General features: G+C 37.3%; 1 protein-coding gene across 1 annotated transcript in view; it reads left to right on the plus strand.

Annotated features, from left to right (window-relative positions):
• The window catches only part of Smurf (SMAD specific E3 ubiquitin protein ligase), a 94,123-nt gene extending 73,433 nt beyond the window's left edge, over positions 1-20,690 (plus strand). The window contains exons 10-15 of the mRNA XM_083110486.1: positions 7,293-7,511; positions 8,341-8,519; positions 9,915-10,052; positions 12,298-12,481; positions 13,553-13,691; positions 15,542-20,690. Coding sequence (XP_082966612.1) covers positions 7,293-7,511; positions 8,341-8,519; positions 9,915-10,052; positions 12,298-12,481; positions 13,553-13,691; positions 15,542-15,726 — 1,044 coding nt within the window. The 3' untranslated portion in view covers positions 15,727-20,690. The remainder of the gene's footprint in view (positions 1-7,292; positions 7,512-8,340; positions 8,520-9,914; positions 10,053-12,297; positions 12,482-13,552; positions 13,692-15,541) is intronic.
• Positions 20,691-21,874: the final 1,184 nt, after the last annotated feature.

The following is a 21,874-nucleotide window of genomic DNA, read 5'->3' on the forward strand; positions in this document are numbered from 1 at the left end:
GCATCCTACTCCCACGTCAAGGGGAGGGCCAGAGTGGAGCCTTCTTTCTTATGGCTTGAGTTGAACCGATGGGAGGGGAAGGCTCACTGACACTTTTGACTGAAGTTCTTTTCCTTGTGGTCACTCTATACATCGGAATCATGATTTTACATTCCTTGATTTTACATTTTCCTGCATTATACATTCAGTCTTGATGGTCCCAAAATGTTACAAATTTTTTCTAGTAAAATGTAAAACATTTTCCTGCATTTTAACTTGGTGTGTCTGAGAAACATACAATCAAGGTTCCACTGTATTAGTCATGCTGTGGGTATCTTTTAAAATTTTCTTTCACGTCTTTGATTCATACACTGCTGGCTTTGGAACATTTCTAAACCACATGGACAAAACAAATACCTTTATTTTGATCAATTTCCTTCATCGTAATTTTAGTTCAGACAGGTTTAATTTTGAAATCGGTAACTTCACTTTCAAGATATTCCATCACCACACTCCAAGTAGTATTTCCTTTCTTGCTAGCAGTTTATAATGTTGAAGAATGTCTTCTAATGATAGTAACAGCTTGTTGGGTCTGCCATGAGGATGTTAGTTCTTCCCTTATACAGGGAGGTTATTTCAGTCGTTCACCGTCAGACCGTCGGCCGTCGAGCGCCTCCTTCATGCAACAGTTCCCGGCAAATTGACTTATAGGAAGTCCGTAACAGAAACCGCTTGCTTTGTAATGTTTCCACTTTTCACAATTACAGTTACAATTACAATTGAAATAAGCACGTACCTTGTCGCAAGGATGCTGGAAAAGGTGTCCTCCCAAATACAAATATTTCTGGCACCTTATTTCTGACATCTAATCCTAGATTAGACATCGCTACTTTATCCTCAGTTGTCGCGACAGCGCCGGCAGCTTATCGGGGGTCGGGGGAGTTGTCAGCCGCGAGAAGGCGCTTCATACTGAACAAACGCGACACCTGTCGCCAGTGATGCCAACCGTAGGGACATGTCCCTACGCATAGGGACTTTCACTATATTTCGCCCGCGTAGGGACAGATTTTACCAAATAAGGGAAAATGTAGGGACTTTTTTCAATCTTGGAAAACAACATTTTATTGTGCAAAGCTTACTCGCCAGTCAGTTGCACTTTCTTCGTGCTCGGTTTGGAATGAATGGATTAGTTTATCTGGATACTTTAGCGAGGAGGAGAAAAAAGAACTAACCAACAAATCTCCATCAGAATTTTGAAACATGTTATCGGTTACCAAGAACTTTCAAGGCAAGTTATTTTTTGAAAACATTTTCACTCTCGCGAAAATAGTGCTAACATTGCCACATTCTAACGCGGAAACGGAAAGAATATTTTCAATGTTAAGTGATACAAAAACAAATAAAAAGATAAATAAAATGGGACCAGAATTGTTTAAGACTGAAGGAAATACAGCATCACCAACCAACATCACTCTCTTGGCAGCAGCAGCATGTATGACTTCAAATAACATAATCAACAGTAAACGACTCAACGTTATTCATTAGGGGTGTGCGGGATCCCGAAAAGTCAGGACCGGGATCGGGAAAAAAAATTCCCGTCCCGATACCGACTTCGGGAAATGACTTCCCGACTTTTCGGGATCCCAAACAGTCGGGAAATAGCTACCGAATGGTCACTTTAAGAAGTCGTTAATTTTCGACGTTTTCTGCATTGTAAGTTTCTGTAACTTATCGGAAATTGTAAGTTTTTATTCTAGAAATGCCAAAACAATCACTTTAAGTGAAAAGCAAATTTTTTCGTCCCGACCCAAAAAATTCTGTCCCGCACACTCTTATTATTCATTAAGGCAAGAATTTACAATACCGGACCATTCTGTAATTTCTATGCTACGTCTTATACTCACGAAATAATTAGTCGTGATGATTTATCTCAAGTTAACATGTTGGGGTGAGGTAAAAAAAATTGGGTCATTAACGTGTATAAGTTGTAAAATAAGCTTTTTCATTCTCGCAATGATTCTCAGTATACAAGTATGGTAGCCATATTTGTTGATATGAACAATTGACGACGTTCGCAATTAGTTACGATGTCTACAGCGTTGCCACACTGTTGATTTCATACTTGGAGAGCATGGATCGTGTAAGAATGGCGGAAGAGAACAGTAAAAATGTTGTTAATGTTGTACAGATTGTTAGGTGGAGTGTGCAGGAGGATGGCCGTGGGCTAATTAATAAACTTATGGATTTCGGTATATTGCCGAAAGAAGGTGCTTACATGTGACAGCGACAATCACGATGTAGAAGAACATGTGGAGTGTGGACTGATTTGATTACAGGTAAGTTTGGTAATAGTGCATCGATCGTAAAAGTTCAGAATACGAAAATGGCATCTTCGATGATGAACGTTTGCCGTTAAAGTGCTACGAAAATAAGATTTTTTTTATCGGTTCGTAATCACAATTAACCCAAAACTATTCACGTATAGCCCCACTGACCATTCTCGGTAAGTTTAGGTTAAGTTAGGTTAGGCAAGGCAAACATAGTTAAAAATTTGGGGTCGAAAAACCATGCACAGGTAGCCCCACAAACGTTTGACGAATAGCCCCACGAACCATTCAGGTAAGGTTAGGTTAGGATAGGATAGGCAAACATAGTTAAAATTTGGGGTCGTAGTAATATCAGGAATGTATATTTAGTTTTTAAGTATTGGAAACACAAAATCTTCCAGTAAACAATGAGCAATCGTGCCGATCGCGGACCACTCAATTTCACTTATTTTGCAATTTCTACACGTGACCCCCAAATTTTAACTTCAAATTCGTGATTAGGAGGCCTCAATTAGTGAGTATGCGAAATATTACAAAAATCAGGGAGGGGTCCTGTATTGTAAATTCGCTCCTTCATTAATTGTGGAAGCACCGAGCAGAAAGATTTGGTAAGTAAATGTGTATATTTTATCTTCTGTTTTGCATGCTCATGAGGTGGTTTTTTTTTAGTCGCTTTACTTGGCGTAGGGACATTTGGTCAGTTGTAGGGACATTGCCGAAAAATGGTTAGCAACACTGTCGGCTACCAGACGTAGTGAGTGTACCGTACCCTCATGCACACTTCTGTTTGCGTTTATCAGTACGCGTGTTTTTTATACTGTTTTATTCATTTATTCAGTGCTAGTGCTTTATTGTGTGTTAATTGTTATTCATTCATTAGTTATGCCGCTAAACAAATATAGTCTTGAACAAAGAGTTTTTATGTACGATAATTACGTGAAAACGAATTCTTGCAGAAAAGTGGTCAGGCAATTACGAGAGACAGGATCTCTTGAACCTAAGAAACGTGTTGTATTGCTGTTGAAACATCTCTTATAACACAGGAGGTTAGTGATCATCATTATTATTACTTTTAAATATCATTTTACGCTTTCGGTTTGCTTTATTTGCCGGGATGCTCTCTTCCATTTCTGTCAAACTGAGGATAAAATAGCGATGTCTAATCCAAGATTAGATGTCAGAAATAAGGTGCCAGGAATATTTGTATTTGGGAATACACCTTTTCCAGCATCCTTGCGACAAGGTACGTGCTTATTTCAATTGTAATTGTAACTGTAATTGTGAAAAGTGGAAACATTACAAAGCAAGCGGTTTCTGTTACGGACTTCCTGTAAGTCAATTTGCCGGGAACTGTTGCATGAAGGAGGCGCTCGACGGCCGACGGTCTGACGGTGAACGACTGAAATAACCTCCCTGTAGATGTAGACTGGCTCCTCCTGCATCCTTGTTGGTGGTATATCAGCTTTTAAATATAACACAGGGTCTACTAATTGGGAATTCCGGGAATTATGCATGAATTATTGGCTCGAGGAAATAATGCTTGAATTCTGCATGCATTTTTCTCTAAACTTTTATTAATCCAAATCCCATTGAATTTATACATAGTTATAAATGCCCTGAGGCAAGTTTTTCACACTTAAGCTATTTTTAGCAAATCTGACGGGCACAAGATATTTGCAAGATAAGATATCTTGAAGTTGATTAGGTAAATTTGAGTTTGCAATTCTTACAATTATTTTTTTTTTTTGTAGGTTAGTATATCCTGTAACATTTGTTACTAGTGTTCGTAGATGGATTTTGAATCTGAATATATGAAATGGTAAATGTAAACTCTGCACCTTAAGTTAAATATATGTACCGCTTAATTTAATTGAATTAGAATTTTTGGACATTAGAATCACATAGGCTGTTTATATTGTTAATATATTTCAGTGTGTGGGTGGTGAGAGGCGGTAATATGTAAGGTTGAAATAGAGAAAACATCTGCTTGTACCCTTGAATTTTTGGAAAGTTTGCCTTGAAAACCAGGAATTTTACTTGAATTTTATGATTCTAGAGTGGCCACCCTGCATAAGTTTCAATTAAAAACTTGAGCGCCGAGAGTTGTCAGTCGTTTTATGTCAGATTTGATTGACATATTAGTTACTACCAAACTTATTTTTATATATATTTAAACCACAGTTTTCATGTAGATCATATAGGATGTGAAGAGCTGCAGAAGATGGAATTGTACCTGGTAACTATATAGAGAGTTAGAGAGAACTAATTTAAATGCAAAGGAAGAAGAGCATAAAAGGAAGATGAAATATAGATAAATTGAAGAATGAAGATTATTATAATGAATAAAGTGGAGTCATTATTAGAGGAATGTGAAAGGCTGAGAACAGTGAGAGGTGAATGGGAAGGAATGGAAAAGAAATAAAAGAAACAGGAGAATTGGCAGAGTAAGAAGGAATGGCAGAAATGCCAGAAGACTACAGGAGTTAGGGACAAAAAAGATGTAGCAAAAGCAAAAAATTTAAAAGCAACAAACCTAAGAACTGAAGAGAGAAGCAAGTGAAATATGAAAATAGAAGAAAAAGTGGATTAAAAGTGCAGCCCTGATTTTATAGGAATTTTGCCCAAAACTAATTTTGAGTTTGAAGTTATCATGTTCTTCTGTAAAATTCTTTGTTCTAATTTTCAGTTCCTTATAATATTGACAAATTATTATGTGAAATACATAATTTTAGACGCATTCATTTTTGAGTAGGCAATGGCCCCCACCACCTTTTGATGCCCTTTCTACCACCTTGATCCATTATCGAGATATACACATTTGAAAATATTGTATTTTGGAAATTGGGGGGAAAGTAATTATTAGAGGTGTGAGGCTCAATTTATACTTTTGTAGACATTTTGGTTAAAGAAAAATGGTTTTGTAGGTTTAAATCTGTAGATCTAGAATAGTGTTGTCAGCATTTATTTATTTTACTTGCACCTAACTGTGTTGAAACTTGAATAGAAGCATGAGCATATATTTGAAGAGAAGATACTTCTTTCCCAGGTTTGGATCTTAATATTTCAACCGCCAGGCAGGTTTATGGAAGTAACCCCTGTTTCGGTGAGACTTTTCCGTGCGAATTTGAAATTTGTACACTTATTTCGGAAAAATGTTATAACTTGTAGACTATTGGACCAATCTGCTTTGGTTAAGTTTTGTTTTCAAGGTAAGATGCACAGCGCATGCAACTGTGTACAACTCAGAACATCAAAGTGAAAAGATGGGGTAATGTGGGCCGTGTCCCCAAATGGGCCGTGTACACGAAATGTACGCCGGGCAGGTTGGCCGAATGTAACCCCTGATTCGCATAGGCTTCTCCGTGTGATTGTGCGCGTGCATGTAAAATGCGCACCCTGGTTTTTAATGAGTTATAAAAGTTACTAAAAATTATATCTCGTATATAATGTGCAGTACAATCCAGTTTCAAGAAATGGCTTCCTTAGTTGTAGGTCGTAAAGCTGTTGCTATGCTCATCAAGAGTGAATAACTTCATACCAATTCAATGAGTCACCTGTTGCTATGTGGACCAAGAGGAGAATATCCGCTTGTGTAAACAATAAGTGTCCAACCCATGCCACCTCCCCCCTCTCCCTCCACTGTGTTTAGCATCCCAAAGCTTTCACTCTTTAACCACCATATTTATTCTGTAATAGTAGAAAGCGAGATCAAAATGACATTATGGATTTGCAGTGCGCAGGAAGTTATTTTCTTTTATTTCTTGCCAAACAAATACTGCTGATATGCATCCCATGTGACGGAAGGTGCATGATCAAATTCCGCCAGAGTTGCACTTCTTTTCTTGGTGTCGCAGAACATTACATTACATAGTGAAAAATCATGTGAAATAGCCTTCAAACATTTATACGTGGTTTTGCTCATTCCATCTTTACTTTTTCTAAAAGAACTTCAAAATATATACTTTTTCCGTGACTAACGTAACGTTTATATGAGGCACATTCAGGACCTTCAAACTAGCAGTTAGCAGCACAAGATTTCTTCCATTAAGGGATTTACACACTCCATATATACGAGGGCAGGCTGAAAAGTAATGCCTCCTATTTTTTTGTGACTATGTAAAGACATTTTGTATTTTGCGCAACCATACATTGTACTCTTCAGACTTTTCCCCTTCTCCATTCGAAGGTTCAAACTTCTATCACAATGGGTTGCTGAACTAGAGCGAGGAAAATGGCAGCATGTAACCATACTATGTCGGTGCACCTGAAACTGTGTGTGGTGACAAGAGTTTCTAACTGCAGAAAATGTGTTCCCCAATTGACATTCATCAGAGAATGAAGGCTCTTTATGGCAATGAATGTGTAACATCAGTACTGTATGATGTTGGGCTGTTCATGCTCACAATGAAAACCCCTGCTGAGGCACTCTCAACTCTCAAGAAGTTCTTTGTCACACACTCAAAAAAATAGGAGGCATTACTTTTCAGCCCACCCTCGTATATTATTATTTGGCCAGTAATACATTTTAATTATTGTTTTCTTTCATCCAAAGCACCATAGAAATCCGAATGTTCGTTCATTTTGTGATGAACTTATTTCAACCGCATTTCACAGTAGTGTCGTTATCTTGAATGGAATACTGTTGCCATATTCAGAAACTGCAGGATTTAAGCTTTACAATGATATATAACATGATAGGGTTCCATAAACATTAAAAATCAATGCAAGTGTGTCAAAATCATGGAATGACACTGTACAGTTCATGTTGGCTGTCTGAATTATTCCATGCATAATACGCACCACAGTTTTTGTGAGCAAAAATTTTAGAAAAAAGTGTGCATTATACATGAGTAAATACGGTACATACATATGTGGTTCCACTGTGCATTGTTTGTTTCAAAGTATTGAACACACCCAAAGGAATTCCAGGTAGGAGGCAGATTATTTTGTTTTGCATTTGTAAAATGGATGGTTGTTGTTTTCCAGGAATCATATAGGCTTGTAATGAAGATGCGTCCAAAAGACATGCGGAAGCGACTGATGGTGAAGTTCCGAGGAGAGGAGGGGCTGGACTATGGTGGAGTGGCAAGGGAGTGGTTGTATCTGCTGTCCCACGAGATGCTCAATCCTCAGTATGGCCTTTTCCAATACTCTCGAGAAGACAACTACACACTCCAAATAAATCCCGACAGCAACGTGAATCCAGTGAGTTTTCTCTCCAAATTGTTTCATGTTTCTGTCTTGATCACCAAATTGAGAAATAGAATATTTTTTGTGATTATGTACTCTTGAATCTTAAGTAATTGGTCCTCAATGTGTTGCAATTTTTAGAGAATTTATGAAGAAAACAAAGATCATGCTATTAATGTAATATATTAAATATATATGAGTAAAGTTTGCACAAGATGTAAATTATAAGATAGTGCATTTTTATTATTTAAACAAAGGTAATATTCCTGATCTTCTAATGAAACTTCTATTGTATTGTGGCAAGTGTTGAAAAAAGTGCTTTCAGAGATGTATTATAGATAATTCCTGTAATCCAATGATTATCATGTGTGTACCCCATGGTATATTTAGGTAGTTGCAATTTTCACTGGCAATATTTATTAGCATCATACGCCTTTACTTCAAGAATTTGCATTTGTCATCATCTTTAAGGCTAGTTTAATAACAATATTGCATTAATACAATAGAATATCTTCACCTCTTTTGGAAAAAAAGTTAGAATTGCTATGTCATTTTATTGTAGTTTCTTTAGCACATTGCTTCTTGAAATAGATGGTTCACTCAAGTGGTTAGTAAGGAACTAAGAAATGGATTGTCCTTGTCGAAAGCACTTTTAGATAGATATATCTACTTCTTAACAAGATTATTATTATTTAGAGAATCTAAAATCCTGATTTATGTATTTTACTTTCCAAGTATTGGCACAGAGTATGTTTTGCTTTAAATTAATTGTTTTCTGCTGGTGAAATAGTTTAATCCTTTTGTCCTGTTTATAATATTCATTTATCTTTTGTTATTTCCGCAGGAACATCTATCATATTTCCACTTTGTTGGAAGAATTATAGGGATAGCTGTCTTCCATGGCCACTACATAGACGGTGGGTTCACTACCCCATTCTACAAAATGTTGCTCAACAAACCAATTACTTTGGATGATATTGAAGGGGTGGACCCAGAGCTTCATCGTAGCCTTACGTGGATGCTGTAAGTTAGCTCAGATTGAAATGCACAACTTTGCATATGTTAATGATGGACTAGTTTAAAATGTTTCCAGATGCTGATGGGGTACAGATATAAAATTTACCGATACTGATATTCTACTGATCTTATTTAAAATGACAAATGTTCCTTGAAGATTAAATTACCAATAATTTTACCGATCCAATATATCTGTAAATGTAATTTAGTGCAATATTCTGCTATATTGTTATAATTTGATGGATATAAACATATACTATTCATGACCTAGTTTTTCTTTTTCTTGTATGTACGCATTGCTTGCATGATAGAATTATTTTCCTGTAGTTTACGGTTATTACAAGCATAAGAAAACAGTTTTTTCTTTCTGATGAAAGGAGCGTGTGTTCTCCTGAAACGTCACAAAGAAAAAACTGTTTTCTTATGCTTGTAATAACCGTAAACTACAGGAAAATAATTCATGACCTAGGTTTTTAAAAGTAAATGTGTAAATGTGCAGGTTCTTTTGCATTGTAGTCATCTGGTAACATACATTTATTAAGAGGTTAATAAAACATTCATGTTCTTCAACGACCATTTGGAATTTTTATATTGAATCACTGGAATATTGGTTATTGGTATTTTTAACCCTGCGTTGGTCGTGCACGGTCTCTCATTCCAGGTGTGTGATTTTAACATTATTTATCAATGATTGTTTTGTCAACACCCTCCCTGTCTAGCGGAGTTTCTAACCTTCCTCTTTTAAACCATGATTTTGGTTTCAGTGTTAGTAAGGTATTCGAGCCACTAGGGAGGGTTCGTTGAAGCCACTTGCTGTCTGAGTCCATGCACGGCTATAGGCGTACCTAGTTTTCACTGAAAATCCGATATTGACGTTCCATTCCCATTTAACAAAGAGTATTTTTTTTTATTGAAAGAAAAGATCTAATCGTAATAATTGAAGAATTGGCATTTTAGACCATTAATTTGGAATATTTTAAAAACCCTATCTCTGAGACCGTGTGCAACCATCGACGTAATTTTTCTCACGCAATCCATGAAGGGTTAAATTTTACATTGGTAGTTTATCGATGTAGATATTCATATCAGCCCATCTGTAATTTCTAGCTTAAGTTAATCACTTCTCTTGTCTTTTGTTGGATATAAACAACACAGGAGTTGTTTAATAATAAACAATGTTACTCTTGGTGCATGATCTGTGTAGAGATCCGTGCAATGTGCACATAAACAGCACACTTTGCAAAGAGTGAGGACACTGTTTTGTCCAAGTAAATTTCGATGCAAGTAAAAAAAGTTCTGTATTTCTTATTCAAGAACATTATTAGAAGAAAGTGCATTCAGAAAGAAGAGGTAGCATTATGGTCATTTTGGCAGATGTTTATTGTAACTTTTGTGTTTCAGGGAGAACAACATCACTGGAGTGATTGACACAACATTCTCAGTGGAACTCAATAGCTTTGGAGTGATCAGAGTCCACCAGTTGAAGCCAGGAGGAAGGGATATCTCAGTCACAGAGGAGAACAAAAAGGAGTATGTGAGGTGAGTGTGAAAACAGTAGTCTCTGTAGCCATCAGTTGTAGACTCAATGTTATTCCATTCATTTCAAATAGAGTGACATTGTTTCTTTGCCTGCTCCAACAATACTTTTTGCGTTATTTAGTTTTCCCTCTGGTTTGTAATTGTTTGCATGTAAATTGTGTGTCTTGAAACAAAATGCAGTAATTAGTACATGTTCCTTTATTAGAAATGTGACTTGATTCTTATCTATTCATCAATAATTTTTTGAATCAATTCCTATATGATGCATGATAATTTAACAGAAATCCAATGCCATGCCATTTTTATTATAGCTACAGTAAAAATACTATGTAGAATTTTCAGCGAAAAATACTCATCTCCTGTGTGTGCCAAATCTTCATGTAGTAAAAAATACTGTAGCAAAATCTGTTTTATAAATATCCTTGAACATTTTTCACTGGTATAACATAAATTAATCTGAGAATCAAACACTGACGTGGGAAAAAATGTTAAGGATATAACTGGCGAGTGAAGAATTCATGAAAATGTTGGAGAATTTTGTGAACACATTTAAAATCTTGGAAAAGTGTGAAAAACTATTTATTTTACAAGGGTCGTTCAAGGTTGACAGGGATTTTCGTACGTAAAAAATCGATGGATAACCGGATCATGATGAAACGTGCGGGTGACGTAATGTATTCCTTCGCGAGTAACTAGCGCCCGGCATGACGTATTTCGCACATGCGCAGCAGTTGCAGCGAACTTGGTGGCAAGCAGTGTGTCTGTGGCTGTGGAGCAGCGGTGTTTAATCAAATTTCTCGTGAAGGAGAAAGTGAAACCAGCTGAGATTTTCAGACGATTGCAAGCACAGTATGGTGAAAAAACGATGTCGCGGACAAGAGTGTACGAATGGTGTGAGCAGTTTCGCGAAGGAAGGGAGCTGGTGACAAATGAAGCGCATGGACACATTTGCCCGACTGCAGTCACACCAGTGAATATCGCACATGTTGAGCAACTGATTCTTGAGAACCGGCGAGTAACAGTGCAGGATATTGCTGCCGAGGTGAATATCAGTGTTGGGAGTGTTGAGACAATCATTCATGACCACTTACGCTTCCACAAAATCTGTGCAAGGTGGGTTCCCCGCCAGCTGACATTCGATCAGAAGTGGACACGCAGGACGGTCTGTGAACAGCTTCTGAATCGGTTTCGAGCAGAAGGTGATGAATTGTTGCAATCCATCATCACGTGTGATGAAACATGGTTGCACAATTCAACCCCAGAGACCAAAAGACGCAGCATGGAGTGGCGGCATAAAGGTTCCCCGCCCCCCAAGAAAAGCAAAAGGCAGCCGTCCGCTGGAAAGATCATGGCAAGTGTCTTCTGGGACATGAAGGGCGTTATCCATGTGGATTTTCTGGACAAAGGGAGCACGATTAATGCCCAGTATTACTCCACATTGTTGATGGGTGCTGTATGAAAGTCCATTCGCAAGAAAAGACCTGGGATGTTGTCTGGAAATGTCATTCTTCTCCATGACAATGCCCACCCTCACACGGCCAATGTGACAACAACTCTGGCCGACATGCGCTGGTACGTTCTGCCCCATCCCCCCTACAGTCAGGATTTAGCATCCAGTGATTATCATTTGTTTGCACCCCTTAAAGACCATCTGGGAGGGAAGAAATTCATGACAGACGAAGCACTGAGGAGCGATGTCCTCCAGTGGCTACGACAACAACCAAGTTCTTTCTACGCCAAAGGAATTCGGGAGCTGCCAGAACGATGGCAACGGTGCCTTGGTGCGCACGGAGAATACTTTGAAAAACTGACATAATTTGGTGTTTCTTCTGCTACCTATTTCCTCTGCAGAAATAAAAGTCCCGGTTAACCTTGAACGACCCTTGTACTTACCAGGATTTGGGTATGAAAATACATTTCACTTTTTTCTACAATAATCTTCTCTGGTACCAAGAATTAATGTAAAGATTGTTTTTTTCATTTATTTTGAACATTGTTGAATAAATTTGATTTGACTAACTTGTAACTTAACATGAAAAAATCATTACAGAGCAATCTTGAATGTATGTAAAATACATTGAAAACTGGGAACAATCTGAATTTGTTTCTACTAAATTTGTGTCACTGTGTTGCAAATTTCTGGTAAGCCGACATGTTAAAAGATTTATTACTTTTGTGTTCTCTGTTCAGTACTATTTTCTTCTTGTCACTTTTTTTCATTGACAGTGTTTTGTTTTCCTCACAGGTTGTATGTGAATCACCGCTTCATGCAGGGCATAGAGCAGCAGTTCCTTGCCCTGCAGAAGGGCTTCACAGAGCTAGTGCCATGCCAGCTGCTGCGTCCATTTGACGAGAGGGAATTGGAGCTGGTCATCGGAGGGATTGGGAGCATAGACATTGAAGACTGGAAAGCAAACACTAGGCTCAAGGTAATGTCTGAATCCTCCTACATGTTAAAGCTCTATCAAAATATTGAGTGTAAAATGGAATTCTCTGCAAAATTTCCAATTCAAATACAACATTGTTGGTCTTTACTTTACATTCTGCAACAAAATTGAATACAAGGAGTCAAGCTTGGCTATTTCAAATGAAAAGGCAGCTATATTAGAGTGATGCAGGAGCATTTAAGATGCTATTCTCAGATGTGCTCAACTCTTATGCTGCTGTTCTTAACTGTGTGAAGTGGGTGCTGTATCAGGACCTGTAAATCCTGGAAAACTGGGAAAAGTCAGGGAATATTAAATTATTGTTGTATTTACCATGAATAAGGATTTTCAGTAGGGAGTGAGCTGTGTTTGGAATTTAACCACCAATACTGGACAATACTTTTCCAGAGTTTGGGTGCTTTGTGAAGTTTGCAAAAATGCTGCTAGACATGTTTGCGGAGTTTAACCTTTAGCTGCCTAACGGTCAAAATTTTGACTGCCACATGTGAACCCCTTATCGCCAGATGATCAGTATTTCAACCAGCAGCGCACAGCAGCAAACTAGCATGCAATTTCTCAAAAACTACACAATATTTCAGTTCTGTATTTTTTTTATGTTTAGTATACATAGGAAGGTATGACATTCTCGAATTACAAAACAATACATGCATTGTTACTAGTATTAACAAGCGAAGTTAAAAAGTTCTTTGTTTCCCTTCGTTTACATTTGCTACCTCCATATTATTATGGGATAGATTTCTGAAGGTGTACAAGCAAGAATGAGTAAAAAGCAACATTTTATGCAACGTCCGACAATTAAGGATTCAGGGGGAGGGGGCATGGGGGCCAAAGGCCCGATTGTCGTTATTGATTATTGTTAACCCCTTACACCCAATTATACCCAAATGTTCAGGACTGTGTGAAAAATCAAATATGCTCATCTTATACATGAAGGTCAGGGAATTAGACAAAATTGTAGAATAGCTTTACTTCGATTGATCAGTTATGTATAAGAACAGTTGGTTTTCGTATTTATTAATAAACCTAATAGCATAATTTTTGTTTTCTTCGCAGCATTGCACTCCTGAAACTCCAGTGGTGCGGTGGTTCTGGCAGATAGTGGAAGTGTACGGTGAGGAGATGAGAGCTCGGCTGCTGCAGTTTGTGACTGGAAGCTCCAGGGTTCCCTTGCAAGGGTTCAAGGCGCTCCAAGGTGAGGCTGGCTTCTACCATATCTTTCCAAGTGGGCTTTTTGCTCTTTTTTAATTCCTCATTTATTATTACCAGAGGCATACAGATTTTGTTTTTGGCGGGAACCCGATATGTGAAATAACACTCTGTAATACTTATTTTTCATAAACACGAAATTTAGAGTTATTTTACCAATGCGACATGAAGTCTTAATTATCTTGTGAGTTGTGCATATCACAGAAAATTTATTAATTTGCTGTATATATTTGAGAAGCAAAATTGGACTCCTTTGCACAGGAATAAACGTAATACTCTGACAACTACATACAGTGAAATCCCGATTCCTTGATTTTACATTTTCCCACATTGTACGTTCGACCTTGATGCTCCCACATAGTAAAATGCTATAAAATTTCCCTCGGTTTTAAGTTTTCTCACAGTTTAAGCTCGATCCCCTGAAGATCGTAAAATCGAAGTTCCACTGTAAATGTACTACTAGGGGAGGGGGAAGTTAATTTTGCATAAGTAGTGTAGTTTTTAATCAAATTTGGACAGTCAAATATATAAGGACACTCTTGTGTGTTTTTTTAAACACAGTATTTCAACTGTATCAAAGAGTCGTGATGAGATGAATTGAGTAAGAATTATTTCCGTGCTGTAATTTTTGACAGGTTGAAAGTTAATTTGCAGATAACAACAACAAAATAATAATAATAATGCAGTTTCTTTTTATAAGGCAAATCCCATAAGAATCATCGTTACATTAATTAGTCAAAGAAGTAAAACTCATTCGAATCATGAAATGTTGGCATTTTTATCAATAGTATTTATATAAAAATTAACACTCTTGGATGTCATTATTGAAAAGAGAACAGAAGATTCCCGCATCAAGATTTACAAAAAACTTTGTACTGTAATAGAGCTGAATTGGTAATTCTGAACTCTCACTTGACAGTCAGTTATACTCTCTGTCCCTTATTGAAGTATTCATGAATGCCAGCATTTACCTTCACCATTGTTTATACAGTTCAATATTTAATATTTCACAGACAAATGCAGCTTTAACTACTCTTTTCTTTTTATGATGATAACCTGATGTTTTACCCAACATGCTCTTGTGTTCTAGGAATCCTATAGTTCTTTAACTTGGAAGGCCGAAATTGATCATTTTATTAAGAATTGTCCAATTTAAAAGTTTTACAATATTCAGTGAAGTGCCAGTATAAAGTTTACTGATGCAAGATGAAGATTTTCTTGGGCAATCAGCCAGGTGATTTCCGGATAGGCTTTCGAAAGCTAACGTCACTCTCCTCTTCAGGGATTGAAGATTGATTCACTTCAATCCCTGAAGATGAGAGTGGTGTTAGCTCTCGAATCTCGGAAGCCTATCCGGAAATCACCTGGCTGATTGCCTGAGTAAACCTCTTCAATATTCATCGCCAGGAAAGCTTCAAGAATATTACATTTACTTGTTTTATCTGCTGTTGTAAGTTTTTAGTTTGAGAGTTTATCAATTAACTTCTTAAGTTTGGTTTTAAGATGCATATACCACAGGAATTTTCTCCATACTAATTCACTACATTCATGAAAAATTAAATTAACATAAGGTGTGTGGGCTTTATACTTCAGTTGTGGCATGTAATGCCAAGGACCCAGGTTCAATACCTGACCAAGCTTCCTTATATCACAAGAACCATCTCATTATAAAACTATCAGTTCATTGAAATTATCGGTAGCTTTTTCATTGTGCCAGTTGAAAACATGTAACCAAGTTCAATTAAGAGTCTGAATTGTATTATTTGGTTGTGCTGTTTCCTCCAGGTCCAACAGAAGACCAGCTAACAGTCTGAATTGTATTTTTCTCCCCTCCAGGTTCAACAGGAGCAGCAGGACCAAGACTATTCACGATTCATGTTGTTGAAGCCCCCCTCGAGAACCTGCCTAAGGCTCACACATGCTTCAACCGCATCGACATCCCACCCTATGACAGTTACCAGAAGATGTATGAGAAACTGACACAAGCTGTAGAAGAGACGTGTGGCTTTGCAGTGGAGTAACATGACGGACGTTAGGCTTACCCTTGTATTTTTCCTTCCCCCATGAAGTTACGTCCTCCATACAAGTGCTACCAAGGTATAGTGCACTTCTAAAGTTAATCATGTACATAACAACTGATGCAGTCCCAGACTTCCACTGCCAGTAGCGCTCATCTGCTGTGATGACGAGATGCCACTGCCACTTTTTTAGCGATTGCGGCCAAGAACACACGTTGAATATTAAAAGTCAATACAGAAGCCAGAAAATCAAAAATTTTGGATCGATCTTTGTGTCATTGTATGAAGCAGTGCATTCCTCCCAATGTCAAAAGTGACATCTCCCAACATGGTGATGTTCCTTTCATATCCACTCTATGCTAGCATATGCACATGGTGATAATCGTAGGAAAGGTACCCTCCTGCATACTCGTAGAGAGAACGCACCTCAGGCGTGACAAGTTTTTATTGTACTTACAAAGCATGCAGACCTGTTACTGGTTTTGGCACCTATTTTGTGTAAAAATGTTTGCAGACCCTCCCTGATGTAGTTTTTACCGGAACGTGCAGATGCCAATTCAGGCCGGTCTCTATTTTGTATTTTAAACAGACTTGGATGAATTTTATATTTCTTGTCCAAAATCTTGGAGCACAATGTGTGTCAGGGGGCTGATGTAATAAACTAACAGTGCCTTAGCTGAGTGAGACTCATGACAATATCAAGACAAATATGACAGCTCTTTTGTGACTGAGATATGTGAGTGCATTGACTTTTGTTGTATTTATGTACCATATCAATATTCAAGGAACTGTGACAAACATATCAGAAGTTGGAACAATTTTTCAACCTGGTAAATGAAGATAATTCAGGATGTAACATATCGGTATAGGTATATTGATAGTTTGAGTTATTACTCTGTCAAATCTATTGACAAGTCTTGCATGCAGTATGGACAGTTTTACCTGGATCTAGAATCTTCAAGCAGCACATATTGACATTTTGCTATCACGGAAAGGATTTATGATCAGATTCACATTAACATATTTTTATTACATTTCCCAACAAAGAAACCATTATCAGCGATGGAGGATCAAACGTTTGTACCTTGTAGTGAGGCACTTATTGAGCCTTGCATCCACACCTTCCAACGTGCCTTAGTCTATGCACAGGTAAATGACTCTCCGTTGGCTTTGTCAGAGAATTCATCAAAAGTAATTTCAGCATTTGTCACTGGTCAACGTACAGAGTTGAGGCAATCCTGGGAGTAGCATGGTGCACATACATACACTTCACGACATTCTTCAGCGTATATTGTGCAGAAGGCTTCTATCTTTCCCCTTCCGACCCAGGGTAGGATCGATTTTAATTTTTGCCCCACGGTGCCAGAATTCATTGCAAAAGCCACCAGGTAGAAAGGGGAAGATTCTTGTGAGCAAAGTGGGCATAGAATTGTCTGTGCCAAACAAAAAGTTCATCCAAGTTTGTCCACAAGTTTAGATAACGAACAAAGAGCAAGACACTGTAGCCAGTCATTGTAAAAAATTGTCTTTGCACATAAAATACTGGAGAAGCACACAAAATAAATGACGTTTCTTTACGAGGATCTTTCAAGACTTGAAATTGTGGAAGATGTCACTCATTGTGGCAGATCACGTCATTCATGTGTTCATTTATATTTTCCATGTTTAACAAAAGAAAGAAAGTACTCAGTAAACTTTAAGTTTAAATATGTAAAATGCTGTACAATCAACAAATTACAGTTTGTACATTTCGATTTATTGCATTTCGAGTATATTTTAAGAAAACGTACATATCAAGTGTGGAGACGTAGGATGTGTAAACAAGTCTGCAAATGGGTGCTTTACAACAAGATATTTATGTGCTTCTATGAACGGACACATGCTTCATCTCTTCATGTCATTAATAACTTTGGCATCTGGCGTTTGTAGATGATGTATATCGAAACTGTCATCAACACAATCTGGAGGTTGCCAAGGCTTTCAGTGGATTTGCAAGATCTGTGTATCGGTGTCTGCCTTGAGAGTACTTTTGTGTTTCCGTGAGAAGTTATAGCACAAATATTGACACATTCTTCATCTCTTCTTAGCCTTTATGTGCCTTTTAAGTGCTGTTCTTGACAGAAACATCCCATTTCCTGCTACTTGCTGATGCATTTTTGTTCACTTCTTTGCGCATTTGTAGAATCACTGTGGTTTGCTGGCAGATTGCATAGTTTAATCCACTGGTGTATTTCTTGATCCTCCTCTTTTTTTTAACGTTTGCACAAGAATTGAAAGTACTGGTAATTGGAGGCTGATACATTAGTTGCTAAAGGTTTCCTTCACCTTGTAGATGTAGGAACAACAACTCTGTTGCATCCTTTGATTTAGGGTTTTTATCTGGTTTATTTTCCTTTCAAGAAGATGCTGCTAACAAGCTAAGAAGAGATGAAGCATGTGTCAATCCACGGAAACACAAAAATATTCTCAAGGAACATGTGGATGTACAAAGGTTGGAAAAAATATTTTGCAAATCCACTCAAAAGATGCATGTACAGCTAGTCCTGCGAACAGGATGTTCTTTGGAGGTGCTGTGCCTCGCAAACTTCCAGATTATCTTGACGATAGTTTTGATATAAACCAGCTTTGAATGCCAGATGCCTAGGTTATTAATGAAATCAGTATATTTATACAGTAAGATTTCTTATATCTACTTCATGGCACAAAGTAGGCCATATTTGTGAAAAGAACAACACCTTTGTATTACAAACCAGTAATTTTTTACACTAATACTCAACTTTATATGCATCTTGAGTGGTGAAACTATGCACAAAGGAAAAGTGATGACATGTAACGTCTGCAGGAAAAAAAATAGAAGTTTTAGCACAAGTATTGTTCAAATGATAAAATGTTACTACTGTAGGATATTTCCTGGAAATTCCCATATGCATGAGGCATGTATTACACAATATACTTGAACATTAAAATGAAAACTTCCAAATGCTGCAGGAATTTTCAGTGACCATGTCCAGCGTGGAAATAAATCTGTAATAAGGAAAACAGTAAATAAACATAGGAGTGGGTCAACCAATGTTAGTTTGATGGCAAGCAATATCGCCCCGAAAAGAAGAATGTTGTTATTGCATGCTGGGATTTGGGAAGTTTAGAACAAGACAATCTATGTTGACTCATATTGAAGCCCATGTGACCAAAACTGTGATGAAGTTAGGAATAACCAGGGCCTCTGAAAATAACAGAAACAAAAATGAACAGAGTTTAGTAGATTTGACTGCAATAATCTTCCATCATGTTTGCCCTTTGTTGAGAATGTACCTATGTATAATTATAAAGAATTTCCAAGCAAGCCATTTTCAATTTGTATGCAACATGGCATCTTTCGCCACCAGCTGAAATCAGTCTCTTTAAGTTCAACTTGATGGAGTATTTATCAATTTTTGTAAGGGTGTCGACACTGACTTTACCTCTAGTCTTTAGTGCAGTTACAGGGATCATAGTCATGAGCAATGCAGTGGTGGAATAAAGAAACGGTTACCTCATGTTATAAATAGAAATTCAACTCTGGTTTTGTCCTTGAATATTTTATTTGGCACCACAGTCTACTGCCTGCCAGTGTCAATGCAGGTGAGATTATTACATCTGGGAAATATGAAAAGCCAACAAAAGTTGTAAGCAAGAATATTACGAGGATGAATGGAAATTTGTCACTTGACAAAAATGGTTATGCAAAATTGTTCCTGCTATGGGTGATTATGTTTAAATGGGCATACTTCTGTGCAAAAAATAATCTTTAGTGTTAAGCTAACGGCCATGGGTTCTTATCAGAACAAGTTTGTGCTTTGTTACTTAAAATGCCATAAGAACGAGCTAAAAGAAATTTGAATATTGGTCAACAAACTGCTTTTACTCTTCTGTTCCATACTTGATGGAAAAACCACGACTGTTAGGTTGAAATAGCTATATTGAATTTTCACATGCAGTTACTGTATGTCCTTTTTGAACACTGCCAATGCATAGGAACATTGATTCATCATGTACTGTCTTCTTTCTAATGTTACTCCAGATGACAAATTTTCAATTGTCGAAGACACTTGTGCGCTACTTTGTAAGTTGTACATCTAAATTTGTAAGCTGGCCAGATTAGGACCAAAAAATTACAATTAACACAGTGTTCTCGGTGACTTGGATTTTTCATCCCAAGCATCTACATTCACATCTAAACATGTTTATTAACATGTAGCAGTGTGGTCAGGATTTCAATACTTTTAAGAATAAAGTAAGTGTGGATAGAAATGAATGTTTTAATCCAGTGAGTAAAATATTTGTGGAATTTAATACAGAAGTGTAAATATGGTTTTATTGTATTTTTTTAAAGAAATTGTGTATATCAAGTGGCAGTTTCTGTATGGATTCGGTCACACAAGCCGGGCACCCCAGTCACCAGACTATTATAAAGGAGGGCTTCTTTGGATTGCATTAATATATCACCACAGCATCGGGTTAGGTCATAACTACATTTACAGGAATATTTATATTTTGTACATGTTAATTATAAAAGGATATTCTACAATCAAAAGTGATCGTATGAACTATTTGATGCAAGTATATTGTGTGTGTGTATATATATCTATTTGTGAATTCTATGCAGTTGAGAAGTACATGAAACTGTGGACCAATGTAATTTTTGTGCTGTGACAACAAAAGATTATCAGGGATGTGTAAATTTAGCTCAACTTGGCATTACAAAGGAGTGCGAGGAAAGATGGAAGCGAAGGAAGATGTTTGTTCGGCTGGCAGCAGAATTCCTATCAGTGCTTCAGTGCCTTTCGATACTTTCCAGTCTGCATAGTGTATCTGAAATCTCATATTAAGCCATAAGTGAAGTTTTGTCATTAAGAGAGAGAGAGAGAAAGGAAAAAGTTTTCATGCTGTAATTAGCTTGTACATTAATTTTGTATAAATAAATTGTTGAACAGATTTGCTATTAAATTCATTTTGGAAACCTTAAGGAAATCCACTTAAAGTCGTATTGTACTTACACAAGAATAGTTTGGAAGTTGTGCAAATTAGCTTGTTAATAACTTGTTAAATATGAAGATTTGGCTGACAACAGGGCAGTTTAATTTGAAAATGTCCATTTTTTCGAAAAATTGCTATTATATTTCAGAACCTGAAATATTACATAGCTTAGAATTCCTTTTAGAGCATTCACGTGAATCTTCATGCAGTTTGCTTTCAATGTTGTCTAGATATTATCGATAGTTTAATAGGGCTTACATATGTCTCAGTAACCTATTTTTTTGAAAAGAGAAAAGATGTTTCAACAAAAAAATTCAAAGGGATCACAAACAAAATATTTGTCTGTGTAAAGCCTACTAGCTCTTCCCAGAAAGAATCCTGGCTGTTGCATTAAAGTAAGAAAAAATATTTCTAATTTCTTCTTCCAGTTATTTATCAGAGGTTGAGACTATACTGATTTAGTTTTGAGAGAAGCTACTGACATGTCTGACAAAAAACGGGAAAGGACAGTATTTGGGGTAAAAGATAATTTATTTTTAAAACAGGGGGGGGGGACTAGCTAACTGTTGTACATCCGTCCCACTCTATCATCACCTTGCTAATTCTTTTCACTAAAGCCCCCCTCAGTATTTTACTTGCAGGGGGTGCAGAGAACTGTGCTACCCCACTGCCTCTGGAGAAGGAAAGACTTGATTCCTTTCATGATCAGAGCAAATAAGGTCCTGGGGGTTAATGACACTGTTCTGGAAGCCATTATGTTTTAGTTTTTTCTCATTTTACTTTGAATGCAGCAGATGGTTTCTGGTGGACGAGTTCGTCATTGGCATGGCAACTTAAGTGTGAGTGTCCTATAGAGATTTCTCCGCAGAGATCATAACACCACATGATTCAAGTGTAATAAAATTTGTCCAGAGTTCCTCCTTGTGGTATGGTATGGCACCGGCCGCAATTACTAATCATGTATCATGTACGAACCACCTGCTGCAACGATATCCATTCTTCTTCCAGGGAGTTCCCCTGATGACTGAGCAAGTGGTGCATCAGTCAAGAGGCTGACGAAGTGTTCCTGCACCTTCATTTCAATTTCACGCACTATGGGATGATCTTAGTTAACCTTTAGGTGCCCAAGCGTCTC

This window comes from Lepisma saccharinum, chromosome 24, assembly GCF_977018435.1.
Source record: "Lepisma saccharinum chromosome 24, izLepSacc3.1, whole genome shotgun sequence".
Classification (NCBI taxonomy): domain Eukaryota; kingdom Metazoa; phylum Arthropoda; class Insecta; order Zygentoma; family Lepismatidae; genus Lepisma; species Lepisma saccharinum.